A 21829-nucleotide genomic window follows, 5' to 3' on the forward strand; every position below is an offset into this window, starting at 1 on the left:
GGGTTTTGTCCAAAATAACCAAGCGTCACTTAAATAAACTTCTTCCAAATGTAAATATCTTTGTATAAAAGAAACAGCTTCCAAAACCTCTGATTACTACTAGAAGGTGTGATACATGGAAGGGTTAGTAGCATACAGACAGAAGCAGTATTAAAAATTCCATAAAAACATGCTCCTGGAACAGCATAATTTTAATCCATTGCAACAAAAAAATACACCTGCTCACTTGATGAGGCACAAGAAGTGGACATTATCTACCTGGAATTCTCCAAGGCTTTCAACATGGTTTCCCACAGCCTGCTGCTAAAGAAACTAATGTGTTACGGTTGGACCAGACGATCCTTGAGGGCCCTTCGAACCTGGTATTCTATGGTTCTACGAAAATACAACATACCGCATTTCCCATCATGGTGTAGGACTTCCCAGATCCCGTCTGTCCATATGCAAAAACACAGGCATTATAACCTTCAAAAGCAGATTTAAGCACATCCGTACCAAGATTTTTGAAAACCTAAAAATAAAATTAAAAAAAATTTAAGTCAACAGAAGCTTGCGGAAAAAGATTGTCATCAGTCCAGCATGGCAAATATTGAAGAATACCACAACACAATGGCAAAACACAGTGATATTTACTACAGTAGAGGACATTAATACCTCAAATAAAATACCAAATCTCACTACCATATTTAGTTTACAGCACTGCAGTGGTTTATTTTTTACTTCTTTCTCTGTCACAGAATACTTGACATGTTAAACTGCTACTTTCTTTTCTAAAGCCCCAATTTCTTTCAGGAATCTCAGCTACTGCATTCACTTCTCATTATTGTTAATATCTACTCACTTTTTGTATCTTCACCAACTCTCCACATTCTGCAAATATCCAGTCGCCTCTCAAAAGGAAACATTTTGGTGATCCCATCAGTTTCTTCCTTTGTCTTTTTGGAGGGTTTTGTTTGGTTGGTTTTGGTTTTTTGCCTTAATCAAGTGTAAGAACACGACCCGTAGTCTTTGTATTTTCCCCCTAAGTGGCTTTCATGTAACAATGCTTTTTAGGCTAGCAAACACATCTCATAATATGGGCCTCTGTTCTCACCTAATGAATTCAGCTCTCACCAGATGCCTTCACCACCTTCCTCTACAATACTGCCTCCAAAATCCCTCACAGATTTGCCAGACTTTTTATTACCATTTCAGTACATACCCGTCACTGGGCAAGCAGTAACACTTCATGCAGCATTTCTCTCAATTAAAATATTAATCTGTTTCTCACCATCTAGACATGATTTTCAAAAATCTCATAGATGCTTCACACAGTTTGGCTACTAGTCTGCACTTTACATGGTTTAAATCTGCCAAGGCATACAAGCCATTTTTAATAGTGAATGGCACACGCACAGTATAATCTCACAGCTTCTCCCTGGAAGGAGTGCTGGGTAATTTCTTTAATCACTAATCTTCAAACATGCCTTTGGAATACTTCACTTGATCTTCCCCTCAAGCAATGGAGTTACAGTGCTGTAATCAGTTATATTCTCAAAAAGAAGAACATAAAGATCAGCCAAAGCAACTTTATTCTTTCCCCTCTTTTTCTCTGTGTCTAAGTTTTTACCTCACGAAGTCTTTCTGCACTACTTTTTTGATGTAATTTTCTTTTTTAAAAAATTGTGTTTGTCTTGCATGTGATTTGAGGTAGTGTATAGACAGGTACAGTCAGCTTTGTCTGAACACAAAGGCTTAACACACAGGTTAGAAGAAAAGACTGTCAGGATGGGACACTGGTTTGTCACAAAAGGGCAGTAAACATCAAAATTCTATTTGTTTCTCTGTCAGGAATACAAACTAAGAAGCTTGATGGCAAATTGCCATATCCACTCTAACTTTGGAATACTAAAGTGTATTTTGCATCTACAAGGCATATTAATAAGGTATGTAGTAGCAGACAGATTTCCACTTCTTATTTTTCTGCCTTTCAAATGGAAAAAAGTAACGACCACGAACAAAGGGCACTAGGCAACCACATCACCAACAATCAAGATCAATTTTATTCCCTGGCAAGACGAATGTGAAAAATATGCCCTTCTATGCCATTGGTGCAATAAACTGGAATTTCTGCAGCAACTTGATAAGAGCTTAACTACAAAGTCTTCCAATTAAATATGAAATTATTAACACAAGCAAAATAATAGCTTGTGCAGCAAGGAATTGCAGTTTAGGAATTACACTCCTACGGTTTAAAAACTCCTTTTGTTTTCAAAGTGCTGCACAGTGTAAATAAAACAACACCTGAAAAACAATATTTTTGTAGCTGAGCAAGAGAAGTTCACATTCCTGCCAGTACAGATGAAGGAGGTGTCCAGGGTTGTGGAACACACTGTAACAGCAAAATATTGAACACAGACATTGAAGCCATGTTTATGATTTATCCTATCACTACCAATCATAAAACTCACAGCTTTAAAAAATTATTGCTCAAGGCTGCTGCAGCCACCACTACATGGGCATTTTAATTTTTTTTTTCTATAGACTCCTGACATGGGCAAGTTATAGTAATTTTGCCTCTACCTGACCCACTCTGAAGCAGGCAAAATGGCACCAGAAGGAAAAACTTTGAAAAGGGAAACTTACCACTTATACATGGAACCTAGACATCAGTATAGACTACAACATGGATATCTATCTGTATGCATTTGCAAATGGTTGTTTTAACAAGAATTCATTGTTTCACAGCAAATTTGGATTCTGGAAATAACCTGTACTGTAACAGCAAGAGCCTACTAACTCTATGAATCTCTTCCTGGGGCTCCTCTAATGAGGTCTTGTTAACACAGCTTTCCAGAAGTACTAAAGGCATGCATCTAGAGGACCCAAGAATTAAATATCCATAAATATAAGTCACAACTGGTGCATAAGAAGAAGCTTCATTTAGAATCAGAGCAGAAAAATACAGGATCAAAGCTGCTTTAGTTAAAAATAAATAAATAATTGACTCTGCATGCTCAATTTAAAGCATTTGCTAAAATTCTAGCAAAGCCATCTGGCCTGAAACACCTGCCTAAAACCATTCACTAGAATGTCAGGTTCAATACATTGCTCTCAAATACATTACTACTTCAATTTGCCACAGTGCCGAAGTAATCTGGGTATTTCTACATTGATGGCCAAATAAAATGTATACTTCCTAGTATTTCAGAAAACATAGCAAAAAATGTGTTACTTAAAAGAACATCATCAAGAAATAATAATCCAGAAAGTTTAAGAATATAAATGATCAAATACTTGATCCCTAGCATCTCACTGAAATAAAAGAAGCATTCAGAAACTAAGAGGACCTATCACTTACCCTGATGGTTAAACAAAAAGTCCAGCTCTAAATTCCCCATCGATTATAGTCATGACATATATGATGGCAAAACTTGTCATTCTCATAAATATTTAAAAATGGCTTCAACTTACTGTTTCTTATGACTAGTTTTAATTGTGAGGCTTTTTAGGATTAGCCATGACCGCATCCCTGATTTCGAGGGTTCCTGAATAGATGGGATACATACTAAGAAAGTATGTACCGTATGTACCCATCAGGCTTACAGGATATTCAGTAAGCCATTGCATTATTTTAAGGGGAAAGAACTACTTGAAGCTTACAGCATCAAAACCAAAAGAGAAGATAGCAATCACAACTCATTTGAGCTTCACTTCATAAATTTATTATGGAATGGGAAAGAACTGAAAAGTTCAATGTCCACATGAAATGCAAGGTCAGGCAGGGTCTATCTGTTCATCTGAATAATGCCTACAGATCCAAGTTTAATTTTCTGTTCTGAGTATGCAGGAAGAAAAACTGTTTTGTCCTTTCCAAAGCTGAATACTCAAGGGAGGAGGAAAAAAGAATCTTCTTCAATGTGTACCAAGGCTTTTGGACGAAGGTGGGGGGAAAAAAAAAAAAATCCACACCACACTTCAACCAGATAAGAATGTTTCCAAGTGAATTAAAGTTCTATGCTGTTTCTCAAAAGTGATTTTTTTCTAAATCTTTTCAAAACCAATTTCAGTGCTCAGAGATGTTTTCTAACTTGACATTACAACACAAATCAGACAAAAGAACTTGAAAGAAGGCATTCAGCCCGCTGTATTAGAAAACATACCACTTACATTGTTAGGTAAGGTAAAAAATAAAAGAAAACAAAGCCAAATTCAAACTCTTACATAACTAGAAAATTTCTAAATACAGAAGAAGCACTTTCAATGGAAAGAAGTTTCATGGAATGCTTTCAAGCCAAAGAGAAGGGAAAGGAAAAAGATCAATTATTAACATTCATTAATCCTACCATTTCTTGACAAACAAAGCTGGGATTTTTACTGTCTGCCGAGAAATAGGAAAAATCATAGGTAAATGTTTTCGTTCTTTCTCGTCCTGTGTCTCCAGTAGCACCCTCTGGTACCTATTAAAAAAAGAAAATAGAGTTGGTACAACACATCCTGATTAAGTAATTAAAAACATTTGACAATAAATAATCAGAATGCAAATTTAACATAACACTATACACATTTAGAAATGTATAATGACAGGTCAGATTATGATTCCAGCAACACTGACAAAAAATTAGGAAGAGGTATGCCCTTCAGCAAGAAGGACAGTCGCATCATAAAGCAGCACAGCAGGAATTTGGATTTTAGCTTACTGCTTCTAACCCCCAGCACATTTTTGTCACAATACTTAGGCCCAGTTAAATGGGTCCACATATGACGTTATTATAATCAGGGATTATCCTACACATATAATTTACAGGAGTCAGAGAGACGTTTGCACTGTGAACAGCACTTCAACGTGAAGTCATAGTTAAAAAAGTGTGACATACCTGCTGTTTAAGGTAATCATCATGTTCGAGACATGACAGCTGGCACTGTACTTCAGCAATATTCACCATGCTCCAAATGAATCTGAAGAAACTACACACTGAAACTCCTTTTCATATATTAGTCACGAGAAATTATCTTGCAAAAGCCAATTTGCTGCACATGGTTTCTCTTGCTGAGAGAAATGTTAAAATATACTATCAAAAGGTTATAGCAAGTGATGGTTTCTTTGGGTTTGGTTCATTTTCATGGGAATTCTATAGATGAAGCAAAGATTTAACAGCTATCAGAAACGTACCTCTATGCTATTGTTGGCTTTCATCTCCCAGCTAAGTAATAACCTGAGTGATAAACCTTTGAAGAAATGATGAGATAGAGCCCATAGAGTAGTCTTCAGAAAACCACAGTGTAGCACGTTAACAGTGTAACCTGTTTCCCCAAAGCATTACTTTAACACTGTATTTTAACAACTAAGGGCTGTTGACCACAGTGCAGCAAGCACCAGTTTTGTCCAGTCATATTTTCGCAGCTGTTGAGTTACGACTTCCTTTTTTAAATTGTGTTTACTCACCTTTAAGTTTGTGATCGTTGTTTTATTTTTTTCCATTGAAATAATAAACTTTGCATTAAGATCTTTCTCCCTGAAAAAAAAAAAAAAAACAAAACCAGATTTGAGTATGTTAAATGAAATATATCACAGTTATCCACAGTCATATTTCCACCCATCAGCCTGCCACAGTCAATTATCAGATTAATTAATTTTTATTTTCTTTTTTAATTCTTGTACACAATGTTTATTTACTTCTATGGCATATATTTGAAGTACTTGGACTTGCCTACAAATCCCTTCATCTAGAAACAGAGCAGAAGCTTGAGGAAACCTGCTTCAGAAATTTAACTCTGCAAGTCAATTAAGTGGTTTGTTCTTTATTGGAAGTACTCTGATCCAAAGCCCAGTTAAAGTCAAATATGTGGTTCTAAGGAAGGGCAAAACAGGACGCTACAAGATAAGTCCCAGCTTCTCACCAACATTCCAGCAGCAGCAGTTCTTACTTACCCATATAGTCTAGGTGACAGGGACTGAATGTTTAAACCACGAAAACCTAGCATTTTAAAACTCTCTCAGAAATAAGGTACCAAACATGTTTTGAGTTGTGATGCATCATAGCAGTAAAAGAGAGAGACTGTACTACAACAGAGAATTACATAAGTTTGTGGCTTCCCAAAGCACAAGCATGCCAGGAAGGAAAAAATCTAGTTCCAAAGAAGTGTTTTCATGCACTCACATTTATTTCACAGTTGTTTTTGACTATTTTCAAACAGACCATAAAAAATTGTAAGCTTGGTGTCTAAACCCAGCATGTAACAACCTGCTTGCCAGAGATGCAATTTTGCGACTGTTAGTCATAAGAGCATTACAGGCTGCTCCTCAATGACAACCTTGAGTATAACACTTCCTGTGCTAATGAAAACATGCACATAGAAAATAGAGCCAGAAGGGAAAGATGAGCAGCACACAAAACCTCACTCCTCAAATGTTGACACGCCTGTCCCAAAATCATCTGCTAAGTCACCTGACAAACTGGCGTGCCTGACCAGTGCAGAGCAAAGCAAAGGGCTTTAAAGCAATAAAGTACTGCTCCACCGTATCACACAATATCTCAGCAACTACTGGATATTCACTTGCATCAGCACAAAATGCAAAAGAGAAACTTCTTCCCAATAACAGGACAACCAATTTCAGGATTTTAATGTTTTTCTTCTTCATGGTACACTAGATCACCCAACTCTGTGTTCCTCCAGCTACTCTCCGTTCATACTCAGTTTTCCAGCAGAAATAGTGAAGCAAAGCAAAACCCATTTTAAAATCTACATTAATGAATAAAGATCAGGCAAATAAAAGCGCTTAATTAAATATCAACACATTAGGTTGACAATCAACACATTTTCTAAGCTAATAAAGGAGATAATTGTAATAATTACAGCATTAATTATACAGCTGAATTTAGATCTACCATAGAAAAATTTGAGGCATGCCTTATGATTACTAGATCTAGACTTAAGATACTGAAACACCAAAATACAGCTAAAGACAATACACAGAGAAATGGAGAAAAATGTCTAATGGTATTTTTTTGTAGGAAACAGATTTTGGCATCACAGTAGCGCAGCCTGTGGATGGCTCCCAGTCATCCACCTTCTTCCACAGCCTCTACCTGTCTGTAGCTATTTGCTCAGCAAAGGTGTAATAAGTAATTTGGCCCAAGTAAATGGTCAATCCTACTATAAAAATTTGTTTCAAATATAAACTGTAACTTGCTTCCTCTAGGAAGTCTGTAAGGACCCCAGGCAGGAAGGACCCTAGGCCAGAATTATTGCTTTTTTTATCTCTATTTCTTCATGCTCAAGGTGTTCAAAGGGAAATAATCGAGTATGCTAGTGCTTTCTTTCCAAACCTAGCCAGCTCTCCCTATCACTCTGCTAAAGCTACTCAATAATGGAATGGTGGTACACAATGTTTAAAGTCTAACACCCATATATGAACTACATAAAACTCTGAAAAGCTTAAAGTAATTAATTTTGTGATAATACTGAAAATATTAGTAAATATTAATAAAGAATGAGGATATCAAAGGTTTTTTTAAAAGGCCTTGGAAAGCACTAGCCAATAATACAATTCATAAATAGAATTTTGCATTCTTCAAGGAGAAGAGCTAGTGAGAGGACAACCTAAATCAGGAATATAGGATCAGAATAAATTAGCCAACCTGAGAGAAGTGGAAAAAAAATTAACAGGAATCAAATACCCAAGCTTCATTTTAATATGAGACAGCCGAGCATAATTTATTGTACACTGTAGTGGGTTGAACCAGAGTTCATGGACAGTCTTTTAGACTAATAACGCTTCTCGCAATTTACATATTTAAACCGCGCGGAAAGGCAGGAATTAACTTTCGTTCCAGCTCGCCTGCCAGAAGGTGAGGGGGCCTCGGAGCCTCCGGGCTCCGTCGGGCCGGGGCCCCTGCGCCTTTTCCCAGTGCCACGGCACGGACCCTGAGTCGCTGCGCAGGGGGAACTATCACAGAGCCACAGGCAGCTAAAACCAGCCATGGACTGCCACATAGCTAAACCCATCCAGCGTGGCTTCCTGGGACCGGCGGGTCCCTCTCCTCTCCACGCAGAGCCAGCGGGAGCTGGCAGAGCCTCCTTCTTGCAGCCAGCACACTTCGCGCTGAACTGAAGAGGACACCATGCAGCCAGCAGCACAAAGGGAGCGAGGCTTCCTCCACCTGAACAAGAACACTCTTCAACATGGCAGCTTCAGAGTCAGAGAGGAAGAGAAAGTGAGTCATGTGAGACAAAGCTGAAAATGGCAACGGGAGAAAAGAGAGCGGTGCCGTGTTTTTCGGATGTGGCATAAAAAAACTTCTTGCATGCCGTGGTAAGAAACTGTAATACCACAAACTATTTGTCTCTTTAATCCATTTGAAGTACATGGGGGGATGGAGAATTCACGTGTGACCCGTGAAGATTGTGAAGAGTGCCTATACCAGGCTATATAGAAGCAGTGAGAGGCTTTAGAGACTTGTAGCGAAGACAGCCTTTGTGTTCAGGACAAAATAACTCATCCTTAAAAAGATTAATAACCCTGTGTGATGGCCCATGTTTGGCAGTGTGAAGGAACTGTGAGATTTTTCATGGAAATGTTTTACACCACAGCAGAATGTTTCTTTCTGGTGGCAGTTTGGGAACCATGTGAAGCAAAAAAAACCCCTTTTTTCCTTAAGCATAAGAAAGAGAATTTTGCATGAACTGCAACACTGACTAGAATTCCATGTTCTGTTACCCTTTGTGCGAGTTGGGTAAAAGGAGGGAAGTGCTGGAAGAGAGGGGAGGTTTGCTTTAATTTCTTGGGTTTTTTTTTTACTTTTAATTCTGTTAGTAATAAACTTGTTTTTCTTTGTACAGCAACTGTTTAAATTTGAACCTGTTTTGCCCCGCAGCTCTCTGGTTTTCCTCAGTATTTTATTTTCCCCTTATGAAAATAACAGATTTTGTGTGCTTGACACTTAGCTGCGTCAAACCACGACATACACATACAGAGTTTGAGAGCATCCCATAAAAACAATTGCTTGCATGATTCCAGTTATTTCCAGGCACTCATTTAATGCAGTTCAGCAGGGCCAAGTCACTTTCAAAAAGTTTTGATTGCAAGTTCCACCTTAGTTAAAAGTTCAGCCTGTAAACAGCTGTACTGCAGTGCTGGGTAACCTTCAGGGTGAGGATAACCCTCCAGCATCCAGCAGCATTACCAGCATCCACAGGAACTATTTACCCTACCTCATCCAGAGATGAGCTTCAGCCATTAACCAAAGATTCTGCCCCTGCAAATTCCAGCCTCCATCACAAAGCAATATAAAGGGATCGGCTGCCAAAACTGGTTCACAATTAATGCTTTGATGATTTAAGAAATCCTGCTTCCCCCCTGAGCCAAATCTGCACACACAGCAGCGCTTAGGGAGGGCCTCCAGACTGTTCTCAATGCTCTTTCATACAGCACATGGAGTTCCAGGATCACAAGGGAAGGAAACTTATAACCCGTGATCCCATGGCCCCTAACCAAATGACAAAGTGATCATGCAGGCAAGTTTCTTGGCACAGACACCAGGACATACATCAGCTCAGTGCTGTAATTACCCCTCTACTATTGCTCAATTCAGCTAGTCATCCAGCAACTAACTGCAAGAAGGAAAGATGAACTGGGGGGATGAGGGGGAGATCAGAAAAACTACTTCAGATAATACTGACACTTTAATATAAAACTATGTCAATGTTAGTACCAGATATCCTTAAAAGAACTGGTATCCTTCTCCTGTAATTGACTTGCTAGATGGGTGTCTTGGTTTGAAAGACAGGTGTCTGCTAAGGAAGGCAGAAGCCTGCCTTGGAATGGCAGATGTAACCCCTTTCCCTCCAAGTTATTATGATTTTGAAATCAAGGGCTTTTAGGCAAAGATATGGGAAATAGGAATAACAGTTCTTTACTATTATATATATAACCAGTTAAACAAACAACAATAACTATGGCAGTAACAGCAAACAATCACAAACCCAGTGCCAGCCTTCTGGCTGTCGGGCCCTTTCCCCTCGGGTGCAGTTCCGCTCACAGCCGGCAGGGGCGATGGTGGCTCCGTGAGCAGGGCAGGTGCGATGGTTTCCCCGCGGCTGCAGGGGGCGCTCCAGAGCGAGCTCGGGGAGCACACGGCACTGGTGCCCTGGGATCCCAGGGAGGGACGGAACAAAGGCTTCACACACCCCAGACAGCTGGCCCCGGTGGCCGGCTGGACCTTCGGGAACAGCAGGCTGGAACGGCAGGCTGGAGCGGCAGGGATGAGCACAAATCCCGGGTGGCAGACACGATGTATCCAAGAGGGGAACCCCCCGAGGTCTAGGCAGGCAGGGAGAACACGGCTACAACGCAGCGAAGGCTCGAATCAGCAGCGGGGCAGGGCAGCCAACAGCCCGGCCTCCAGCAGGGCAGGGAAGGTGGGCCGGGGGTCCTGGGATCTTTCTCCGCAGAAAGAAAAACGGCCAAAAAGAATCAGGCTCCTCTCCCCCGAGAAGCCGAGAGCGAAGTGACCCCACACCCAGGTGAAACAAAAGAGTAGCGAGGTCTTTTGTCTTCTCTTAAGCACCCAGCGATTTGTATCTTAGTAACAGAATGGGGGGAAATTTCTTTAACAGAAAAAAAAAAACCTAGATCTCTTAAAACCCCAACAATGCGTTACTTGGGCCAAGTTTTAATAATTTCCTCACAAGGGGAACACGGACTGTGAAAAACTGCCCTAAACTGAAGATGATTTAGAAGCTGTATCAAAACATGGCAGCTCATGGAAGAAGCTCCAACAGAGAGCTGTGTCAAGGTTCTTTCTCTCCCTCCCTTATATTCCCTGCTTATTTTGAGGGCAAAGACCAGAGTAGTTTTTGCATCTCCATGGGCATCTAGTCAAAACCATACTACAGACTGTCAAATATTAGCAGTATCTCCAGATTTCAAGGCAACTTCCAATGACCCCTGTTCATTAGGTCTCTTACCCACCCCAAAACTTTCTGAAGATCCTCCCACAGAAGGGAGAAGAGCATGAAAAAGTACTGTGACCTCAAATATAAATCAACAAAGGAAGCTTCATAAAAAGCTTTATTATTAACCTGCAAAATCTATTTTGTCTTTTTCCAAGTTCATCTTTAAATTCCTTCCTTTAAGGTCCTTCAATGGAAAGTTATTTAAACAGTGGGTTTTTTATTAATCCATTCTGTACTATTCAGACATTAGAGTATTTATTATAGCTTAACCCACTAAAAATTCATGAGATTATGATTTCCTTTATGGGAATGATTGTGATTACCTGTCAAACGCCTCAGAAGAGAACAGAAAGAATGAGATGCATTTTATCCATGGGTTGGTAGGGAAAAACCTACAAGGACAGGACAGAAATTACAGTTTTCCCCAAGAATGTTTAAAAATATCACTTCAGCAAACCTCCAAGGCTGCACAGCCAAGGACACAGCCACTATCTGAACTGCCTGCAGAGCAGCTGTGTTGAAATAGGTGGTCTGTAACATATACTCTTGGAAATACACTTGACTGTAGAAATTTAATGGAAAATCTGTTGGAAGAGGATTATACTGAAGAGCAGATGTGCAATTCTGTTTTTCAACTACTCAAAAACAGTCTGAAAGTTCATAAAGCAACTCATGCTCAATAACTTCAGCAAAGTTCCTTCTACTTCTTATGTTTGCCTTTCAGGCACAATGTTAGTTATTTCCTGCTTTATCACTCTTCTTCTTCAAGGTGTGTTTCTGGGATCACAAAGTGAAAGCGTGGGAGTTGCTTAATAACCGGAAGAATTCAAGGTAAATTTAACTGAAAAACAAGCACAAAGTGTGGCACAGAAAGAACCTTTAATTGTCTGGTACCTTGATTACATAGTAACTGTGCATTTGCCCCGATGTCCCATCAAATTACACAGACCAAGAGGGCTTTCCTTTGTCAGAGGTAACTCAAGAAAGGAACATGAATTCAACTGTATACTTTTAAAAACCAAGCAAAAACCCTTCTACACAAGAAATTCTTCATCACTTTCTGTAACTACAGGAAAAGCAAAGTTGTTGCAATTTTAAGGATCACACAATTTCTCTTTCCTATCAGAGATTTGTTTGGTTTGGCAGGTTTTTTTAACTTCGTCAGTGTTTATCAAATCATTTTGTAGAAAGTACACTTTTTAAAAACACAATTCAATATCCAGACACAGTTAAAAACTGGTAGTCTGTAAATAAAATACCTTCATCACTCTTTGGGCTATTTTTTTCCATAAACATCAATAACAAGTAGTTTCAATGTAATGCTGGCTGAGACCTAAAACCAGAACAAATCAAGCAATATGACCTAGTGACACTACGTTGGAAATCCACTGTCGTTTGGTTCACTGGTACTACATGATTACACCGTATGAAAATCACAATTGTATCCACAGCAGGGCAATAGCAGCATATTCTGAGCTCCCTGAAACCAGCAGAGAAAAAGGTGAATGAATCTCTCCAAATCCTGATCTCCAAGTGACCCCATGGAGTTGACTGATATGGCTACAAGGCCATAATTAAATGGCCAAAGCCATGTTTACACTAACATGTTAGAGTTAACACCTACACATTGTACATCAAGCAGTGCAACCACAGTCAGAAGTCCATCAGACTCAGTTTGAAAGGAGTCCTCGGGGCATCCAGTGACAGCTGGTAAGGGTAGCAGCCTCCCCCTTGTTCAGGAGAGCTCTGCAGGCTCCTTGACAGCTGTCCATTTTCTTTGATAGCACATCTTCTTTATCTTCAAGACCTCTACTACGCTGTCAAAGCTAGCTGACAGCAGCCAACAGATTCAAAATCCCTCGATGAGTCCAGGCTGGCTGACATGAACTGTGCCAGCTCTTGAGTTTCACCTCAGTTTCAGCCAGACAAGAAAACAGAAGAAAAAACTCCCGGAGACTGAAATGAAAAGAAACAGCTTTCTATAGATCAGATTGCATTTGTCTCAGTAAGAAACAGAAACTCTGCACCTATTTGGTACTTTAAAAGAGAATTTTGTCATAAAGCACATTTTTTATGGGCATCGGGTTTTCTGTGATGAACAGAATCTTCACAATTTGCTAGTGCAGATTTATGATGATACCTCCATTCCCTACTACTGGTTTAAAAAAAAAAATTGGAAAATTTTGAAAATAATTAAAAGAGAGAGTTCTGCTAGTCCCAGGGCTTTCTCCACTGTGCAGCTGAAACCAGAACAATAAATCCAGTGACACAGAATGCAGACACGGGGGAAATCTTGTATATGTCATGAAACAGAAATAATCTCTAAGTCTATACTAGTACATACATATTGGTTCTTGTATGAAGGACAGCCTAGATTAAACGCTATTAGCCATAAGAATAAATTTTACCAACAGCACTGAAAGCTAGCAGTTTAATATACTGCAGTAAGGCTCCTAAAAATTGAACATATAGGTGTCCTTGTGCTGCTTTCTGTCAAATGATATCCAGCGTTTTTGGGAAAACTATGCACACTCGTAGTAACACATACAGACTGGTCACTATAATAAATCATGTACTTGACCTGTTTTTCTAATTTTTTTTAGCAACATTTTGGTAGCTCCACCTCCCAAGAACTCAGACCACAACTGGTGAGTGGCGACATATGCAAACCATCAGCAACAGCTAAGTTAAAGTTATTATAACTATACATGCTATGGTCAATGATCTCCCAATAACTGGGAAAAGGTTTTATCATCAATTAGAAGACTACCTTAACAGTAACTTTCCTGCTTTGCCTGCATAGTGACCAGGCTCAGTAATAGTCTTACCAGCGGGAACTAGACCTGCACAGCTAAAGTTTAAGATAGCCACATGTGAATCCTCTTCTTACACGTTTCTGATAGCAGCCTTTAAGAAAATGAAGCAAATGCCCATCTTTGGCAGAAGCAACATAAAATATAACCTCAAACACAACCGTTGATACGAATGACATTCTGGAATTCTGTTGTAACTATTACACTACTGTGAAGTTTATCTAGGATTCCTGGATACTTTGGTTTTAGTATCTTGTTTCTTCCAATTTGTTCTTTTATCCCTGCTATCCCAAGTCAAAGACAGTATTGTCTTAACCTCTTGTGTACAGTAAAACACGATTCAAAGATTCACTGTTTCCCTGCAGTGCCCTTGTCTTTTGGGGTAGGAAGTCCTCAAATTAGAAATTCGGGGGGGGGGGGGGGGGGGGGCAGGATTGTGCCTGACTTCATGGCTCTTTTAGCCCCTCAAGTAATCCATAAGGCTTTTCTACTGTCATTTTTTTTCCTTTACTGAGACACACAGAAACAATCTGGACTGAACAACAAATGAATTCAGCTATGTGAGTACAAATATCTTTCCAATGTATAAGAATACAGAAAAATTATGGGTGTACTCCAGGTTTCTGCATCTCAGTATTGCTTTGTATTTACAATATAAACTCTCTGGAGAAGAGTCTTTGTAAAACTAACATTTGAAGTGTTTGACTCTTCAACAGTAAGAACTTCACCCCATCAGCAATTAAGATGATGAGTGCTATTAATACCGTAAATATAATATAATATAATATACCGTCCCGCAGCCATGGGGAGGAGGAGAGAAGATCCAGCAGGCAGAAATCATGCAGCAAGATTGATTTATTTAATTATTTTACAAACTCTTTTATAGACTTTTCTTCATAGTTTAATTGGACAAGGATCAGCCACCCCTTGGGGGTGATTGGCTAGAATCCTAAAATATCCATTGTCAAAATATTTTTCTACTGTACTATAAACAAGACTTTTCAAGGTTGCAGGTGTTTCATTGTTTATAGAACTCTGCTACTATTTTCTGTGAGAGAGAAAAAGTCTCTCACGGACTTAGAAAACTGCAAGAAAATCCTTGCTAGTAGCATTTTTGTATCCACAGAGTGCCATCTATGCACTCTTTCTGTTAAATAACTCTGAAAAACCCTCTCTCAGTAAATAACCCCGGCTTTGTACTCATAGTTACTGCAAAATAGAGGACTTTGCTCTTCAATTCAGTCAGCTGTTCCCACCAACAATACCTGCCTTTCAGACACTCAGATTTCTAAGAATCTTCAAGTCCAAGAGCTCTGTTAGGTTAGAAGAGCTGAGTACTAATCCCATTTATTTCATAACTAGTCATAATTTCAAATAAACTAAGCCTGGAAAACAAACAGACTCACCTTTCTGTCGCTTCATTTCATCAGGAAAGCTACAATTCAGAGAGCCTTATTCACCTTTTTTTCTTCTGGTCTCAGGGAATTCTCAACAAAATGCATGAGTTAAAAGCATTTTATTGTTCATCATTTCAGTGATGTAACATGCATAGGTAGTCTGGCAACGTGTTCGATAATACTAAAATAAAGGACTTGGAAAACACTATTCCAAAACTAGGCTTTTAAGTTCAAAATGCTTAAGACCAGAAAGTTTTGGGGATTGCAAACTGTAAATGAGGCCAGTCTAAATACACTGCCCCACACGTGTCCACGCTGCTACTATGCTCCAGCCTTGCTGGAACTGGAAGGTCTTTTGTTCTTCAGCACTCTGGAGGGGGACAGATGAAACAAGGTAGTGATTGTGACAAATCCACACACTTGAAAAACTTTAGAAGTATTTGCATTAAAGCACTAAAGAGGACAGAAAAATAAGCACATGTAAGCAGAGGCTGTAAGTGGGCTTCCCAACTTCTGATGGTTTATGGAAAATTAACTGTCACTCCCAGCTATTAACTCTTCAGTTAGTGGGAATCCAGTACTTGGCCGAAACTCATTGGAGCTTCTTCTGCAGCAGACAAGTCTGCTGCGGTTTTGCTGCTCACCAACACAAGGATAAAGCTCTGCACCTGGGACTCTTCCTCCTGATCCATCTTCTTTGATACATGAAAAGAGCAAGATCCCATTTTAAAGACTGCATACCCCATTTATTCTCACTTATGTGTATAAAGCTGTGCAAAACCCACTGAAGAGGAGGTCTGAGATAGAATGGCAAGCACAGGAGCTACTTAACAGTCAACCAGGTCTAGTCTCACTTTCCCATTCAAGCAAGATTTCCTCTAATGACTTTCTTAAAAGGTATTAGCTATACCCAACTGCCTGAGCTTTCATTCCCCTCAGGAGATTCTTCCTCAACCTGCACTACCTCACCAGCAGTAATTCCTTAGATACTGTTTAAGCTGATCCATTATTAGCTTCATTCCATTACTCCAGAGATATTAAGAAGGAGCCATAACTAAGTATTTAATTTCTCTTTCAACATTTAAGCCCTGAAAATATGTCTAGATTTGCATGTCCTAATCTGTTCTGGTAGACATAACATATAGAGTACACATGCAGCGTGATATTCTTTGAATCAAGGACTCCCATCATTTTTGAGATCTTTTCCAACATAATTCAGATAATGAGGTTCCAGAAACAGGATTTTATGAGATATTAACACATGAGCTTGCTGGGGGAAGCACCAACCACAGCTTCAGTGTTTGGCTCTGCAATGTATTTGCAAACAGGGATTATACTGAGAGTGCAGCACACTCCTAAGTTCAAATCCATTGCTTCTAAGCAGAAAAGCTTAACCACCAAGAGAAAAGGCATAGAAAGAAGAGGAAAACAAGTCACTAACATTCAAAGACCATGTACTTTAGCACAGGTGAGAAACAAACACCAGAGAGTGCTGGAATTCTCTAGTGCTAAGTCCTTACATTTCAGCTCTCTAAGTTTCCCTAACCCCTAAATTTCAGCTTCCTTGAGCACTGCTGATATTTGCTATTGTGAAAAAGCCTAAGGAGAGTCCAACAAGTTTCTCTAGAATATCCTGACCTGTGGCATCCAAATTCCCAGTCAACTCTGAGCCTTGCTGATGGCTTCTCTACTTGACTTGAACTTATTTTAGCAAAGGACACTCTCCTCAGACCCTGCTCCTTAACCCAGCTGTCCAGTACTGTGTTTTACCACCCCTTACCAAACACATGGTTATATCACCTCCAGTTTAAGCTCTTCAGAAGAGCAACTGTTCTGCTTTACACTTGCAATGTTCTCCTTAAATTCCTGAGTAAAATAACTTTGGTGTTTTTCCCCTCACCTCCCGACTGCTTCTTCCATTCCTACATAAACAGACCTGAACTATTTATCTACCACTTACTACTCTTAAACCAAAAAAAACCTTAAAATATATTGATTATAAAATTTCTGACAGCTCTTATTCTTATCTCTGACAACCAAGACTTTTCTGTAAGGCCACTAGGCTTTTTTTTTTTTTTTTTTTTTTTTAATAGTCCTTTGAGTCAATGCTCTGCTGTGAGCAAGCTGTTGCTTCTACTTCATTTGCTTCAACAGCAGATTCTCCAGCCTTTCCTCATTTTTTAATGGTCTGCCTACAGCCTTATAACCCAGCTTACTACATCCCTTTCTCAAATATATGATCTGTATAGATACCATTTAAAGGAGCCCCACAATATACAGCACCTCTGATTCCCAGCAAACACTGCTATCTCAATGGCGTCTTCATTCCAGAGCTACAGACAGCAACAACAACAGCCATAAACTACCATCTCTGAGACTGATGTAATCCTTGAGGGCATTTTTACCTAATCACAAATGTTTATGTCATCATTTATTGTTGAGACCAGTTCTCAAAGAACACATTCTCACCACGTCTGACATCAAGTACCACCAAAACCAGGGACCAAAAGTCCCCCCAGAACAGGTACATCTCCATGTCCTACCCACCTCTTTTTTCTCTCAAGTTTTACATCTTGAACACATGGACACACAAAAATCATGTCATTTCACCTAGGGTAAAACACGGATCAGATTCCCTACTTTGTAACCCACAACTGAACAAGTACTAGGTAGCGATTATTAAGGAGAGATGACATAGACTTTGTCATGCTGATGTTCACTCCTCTGCTCCTCCCTGTAGTAGACGACCTATCCTGAGAAGATTCACGACCATACTGTAGAATAAAACTCTTCCTACAGTTCGTTCCTTTTGAAGAGGTGAGAGATAGAAAGTAAAAACATTTCTTGATGTATCTTACAAAACTAAGAACACTTTTTCTTTCAGACTTCAAGTGCTCTTAGTATCACATTTATATGATCCAGGAACTTGGATCAGTTTACACCATTATGCACTGATCCAGTGCTAACAACAGAAGCAGCACGCTGATGAAGAGACTTATATATACATATATGCATAGCTTACTTTCAGGGAGAGAAATGTATCTACTTTGAAAAAAAGGAAAAATCTGCCAGAGATTATTAAATATGTTCAAGGTTCTGAACACAAAATGTGGCAAGGTGAAAAAGCCACATTCAGAACAGTTAGTTCATCTTGCCAAATCAGTATCAAAGTAGATTTTTATTGGATTCAAACTCAACCACATAAACAGGCAGCGGCAAGACAGATGTACATTCACCCTAGGCACACCAGAGCCTCACCTTATGCTTAAGGATCTTTCAACTTCTTTTTATAGTAGAGAAATTGTACATGATTATAAATCAAATCACAAGCACCATTATTAAAATGGAAGTTCAAACAGTTACCATAGGAAATAGCAAACTCAGCTTGCTGATAAATGGTTTATCCTCATTGGTAGAGTAGTTCAGACAGTGAGAGTATTGCAACACTTGGCCATATTTAAAATCTGTTTCTGAGATCACTCTGGACACCTCTAAAGAGCAACAAACAGAAATCAGTGTTTGGAAACAGATGCAGTAAAAATTTCACCATGTACTTCAGAGATAGATACGATATTTAGCTCTGAGTGTCCTTCCTTCTAATCACTCCATCCTTCCTCACTGTACCTGTGATACACTGACATTATATACATTTTGCCAAAACACTCTCTCTTTATAATCTTATGAAAATTAAAAACATACACAGGAACCTGAAAATGAAAAATATACAGTAACTGGTACTTTGAACACTGTAATTTATCATGACACCAATTCATTTCCTCTTCCCTGCACTGACAATTTTATAATGAATTTTCCATGCATGTTTTTTGCTTCTCAGTTCCAAAAAGGATGGGTATTTAATTATAAATTTCATACTCCCAGTAAGTTCCTACCTAAATCACTTGTAAATTAGAGGAAAGATGTGTGCCAATGTCTTTACAAACAATTTGATGGGTGTTAACGTCTTAATGCCTGTACTGACTTGGGGCAGCAGGTTCCTTACTGGGCCCAGACAGTGTGTCTCCTGAAATAGACATCGGTTTGCACAAGCCTGCACTTCTGAACTTTGGGGTAAAACAGTAGGTTCAAGTGGGGATATGGGGTAGGTGGTTCGGGAAGGCTGTACCTTCCTAGAACCTCAGCCAATGGAGAAAGGAAGAGGGCAACATGCAGCCAGGAGTTTAGGATAAACGGGAGGCTGTGCCCTCCGAAACCAAGAGAGAAAAGCCCACGGCCGTGTGTCCAGTGGACTCTCTCCCTTTATTCGAATAAAGTTGAAGGACTCCTCTGTTGGGGTTCCTCCTCCGTGGGGTCCGGGGGGAGGGGACCCTGGGGTAGAGGCGGAGTCTCCCTACTCCCTGGACAATCCCGTTCCCCATTGGTTGTTTTGTGTTCCCCTACCAGGGGAGGACCCTGGTTGTCCCGTGGTTGCTCAGTTCTTCGGCAGTCCCCTGGCCATGTGGCTGGAAAATAAAGATCTCTGAAACATCTATCAAGAATTGCTCCCTATTTCTTTCCATGGGCCTCGGTGTCTATACGTGTTGCAGAAATCCCCGCTGCAACACTCCTCTGTCTCCTTTTTGGACATAAACCTCTGGCATTTGTGGATTTTCCTGACATAAACATTTAGAATGGAAATTCAGCTGGCTCTTCACTGTTTACTTGTTTATCTCTTTTTCCTGGTACAAAAACACTCCAGTCACAAGTTCCCGGTAAAACAAAACAGCTTCCTTTATATCTCTGTCCTTTGCACTGCACTATTAATTTGAGCCGTTGAAAATTCTGCTATTGATACCTACAGCCTGGATTGTACAAGCAGTTATTTTTAAAGATAAGATATTGGTCCTAAATTTCCCAAAGTACTCTGCCTCCAGCTCTGCATGTAGAGAAGTTGCTTAGACTTACAGGCATAACCATGAAGTTATCCTAGAGGGCCAACCTTACATCCAATGAATAATCACACAGACTGTATTTGTGGATTAAAGTATCAGATCTTAATCCAAACAAATCCCAGAATCACACAAAAGATGTCTCTAGGCAACAGAACATATTTTCTCTGTCTCCCCACTATCAAAAAGAAAAGTTTTTAATCTTCATACCATAATTGTGAATGGCTGCATAACCACTTAGAGCACTACAATGTCTGTAAGGTACTTCTGCAACCCCCATTGGTCACTTCTGTTTGGAGAGCAAATCCGAGTGTGTACGTGCAGGAGAAAAAAACCTGATCATTAAACACGAAATCAAATTAGAATTTCTATTTCATTATATTGGCAGTAAGAAGAGAGCCAAGAAAAAGTCTAGGCAACTCATTTAAATAAACATCTAAAAACGCTGAGAGCACTGGATAAGCACAGGGAAGAACTTACTGCCGTGCAAACCCGTGTTCTGATGTCAGCTGCATCTTTTCAGGTAAAGATAGCACATGACCCTCATTTAGTTTGTTCAGACAGTTAAATAAATATTTCGTTTATGCAAATACAAGAGACAGACAAAAAGGGTTAAAAATCTGAAAAAGCTTGCGTCCTTGTATTACTTCATTAATTAAAAGCCAATCAGACCAGAGCTATCAGGTGTAAGAAATTGAGAGCCACAAGAATTAGTAACAGTATTTGGAAGAATCAAGTTGATATTTTCTCTAGTAAGTATCAAAACATTTTTTCTTATTTGGCATATTTTAGATGGTTTTATTTAACTGTCTTGGGGTGATTCAGAATAATACTGTATCCCGTAATCATCTGGGCCCAAAAAATGTTACTGTGTCTTTATGACCCTGCAGCCGGGAATCGGGGTGGGGGGAGCGGGGCAGGAAGTTGGCTTTTGGAGCAGGCGTTTGTTAAAAACTGCCCGCCCAGGTTCTTATCGCGGCTTTGCGTGGCGTGGTGTTTTCGCTCAGGCAAAGGTTTTTTTCTTTCCTTTTTTTTTTTTTTTTCCCTCGGCTTGGAAAAGTTGCAGTGGCGATGTTTGGGCTGCCTTGAGGGCGAATTCCGCGGTTTCCTGTCCTAGACCCGGAGGCATCACGCCCTAAGTGGAGCGGAGAGACTCCAGCCCAAGCTGCCATTAACCGCGTCCAGCCGGGAAGAAAAAAGACACCGAGTGCCCCGAGCCCAGCTGCCTCGCCTGCCGTGCCCACTATCCTCTGCCTTGCCGTAGGAAGGAGGGACGAGCCATCGGGCCTCCGTCTGCTGCTGGAACTGCGCCATGAAGCTCCTGCCTTCCTGACGCCATATTGTCTCTTTGTTCCAGTGGGGTGGTGAGGTCTAGCAGTTTGGTTTCTAGCAGTTATTTACTTTTTTTCCCTACCTCTTGGCATCCTGTTTGTTAATAAACGATGGGGGTTTTTTAACTTTCCTCTATTTCTATTCATTTCTTATTGGTGGAAAGGGATTATTGGAATCCTAAAGGAGATAACTCGTTCCAGTGTGTTCTCCTTTAAATTGTCTCTAACCAAGACACTGACAAAATTATAGAAGTGGCTTCCTGGAACGCTAATTGAATTCTAGTTTACATAAAGAAGAAACGTGACACAAAACGGAAGCAAGAAAATACTACTCCCTCTTGCTTCTTTAAAGACTCTGAATAGATGAACATAAAGCAGTGCATTTATTTGAACGGTGCATATGCAGTGCATAATACAAAATAGAGAGCCAGAATTAGGCAAGGCTTAACAGCTTCCCAGATATC

At 39.8% G+C, this 21829-nt stretch overlaps 1 protein-coding gene and 2 long non-coding RNA genes across 13 annotated transcripts in view; 1 reads left to right on the top strand and 2 right to left on the bottom strand.

The window, feature by feature from the left end:
* The window catches only part of KIF16B (kinesin family member 16B), a 167316-nt gene that overhangs the window by 142294 nt on the left and 3193 nt on the right, over positions 1-21829 (bottom strand). For 10 of the 11 annotated variants that reach the window (XR_005604361.1, XR_005604362.1, XM_039570136.1 and 7 more), the window contains exons 2-4: positions 5426-5495; positions 4326-4439; positions 395-511 (exon numbers count right to left, since the gene is read on the bottom strand). Coding sequence is in view for 9 of the 11 variants with exons in the window: in XM_039570136.1 (XP_039426070.1) it covers positions 395-511; positions 4326-4439; positions 5426-5495 (301 nt within the window). In the remaining 2 variants the exon portion in view is untranslated. Of the gene's footprint in view, positions 1-394; positions 512-4325; positions 4440-4856; positions 5030-5425; positions 5496-21829 lie in introns of those variants that run through there. The other variant, XM_010403074.3, reaches the window with a different exon arrangement.
* On the bottom strand, positions 11799-20875 carry LOC109145079. The gene is made up of 2 exons (XR_002046278.2): positions 15158-20875; positions 11799-12894 (listed from the first exon to the last, which is right to left on the bottom strand). It is a non-coding gene; the product is annotated as an uncharacterized LOC109145079 (long non-coding RNA).
* On the top strand, positions 20728-21496 carry LOC104691541. The gene is made up of 2 exons (XR_005604363.1): positions 20728-20786; positions 21095-21496. It is a non-coding gene; the product is annotated as an uncharacterized LOC104691541 (long non-coding RNA).

Source organism: Corvus cornix, chromosome 3 (assembly GCF_000738735.6).
Source record: "Corvus cornix cornix isolate S_Up_H32 chromosome 3, ASM73873v5, whole genome shotgun sequence".
Lineage (NCBI taxonomy): Eukaryota > Metazoa > Chordata > Aves > Passeriformes > Corvidae > Corvus > Corvus cornix.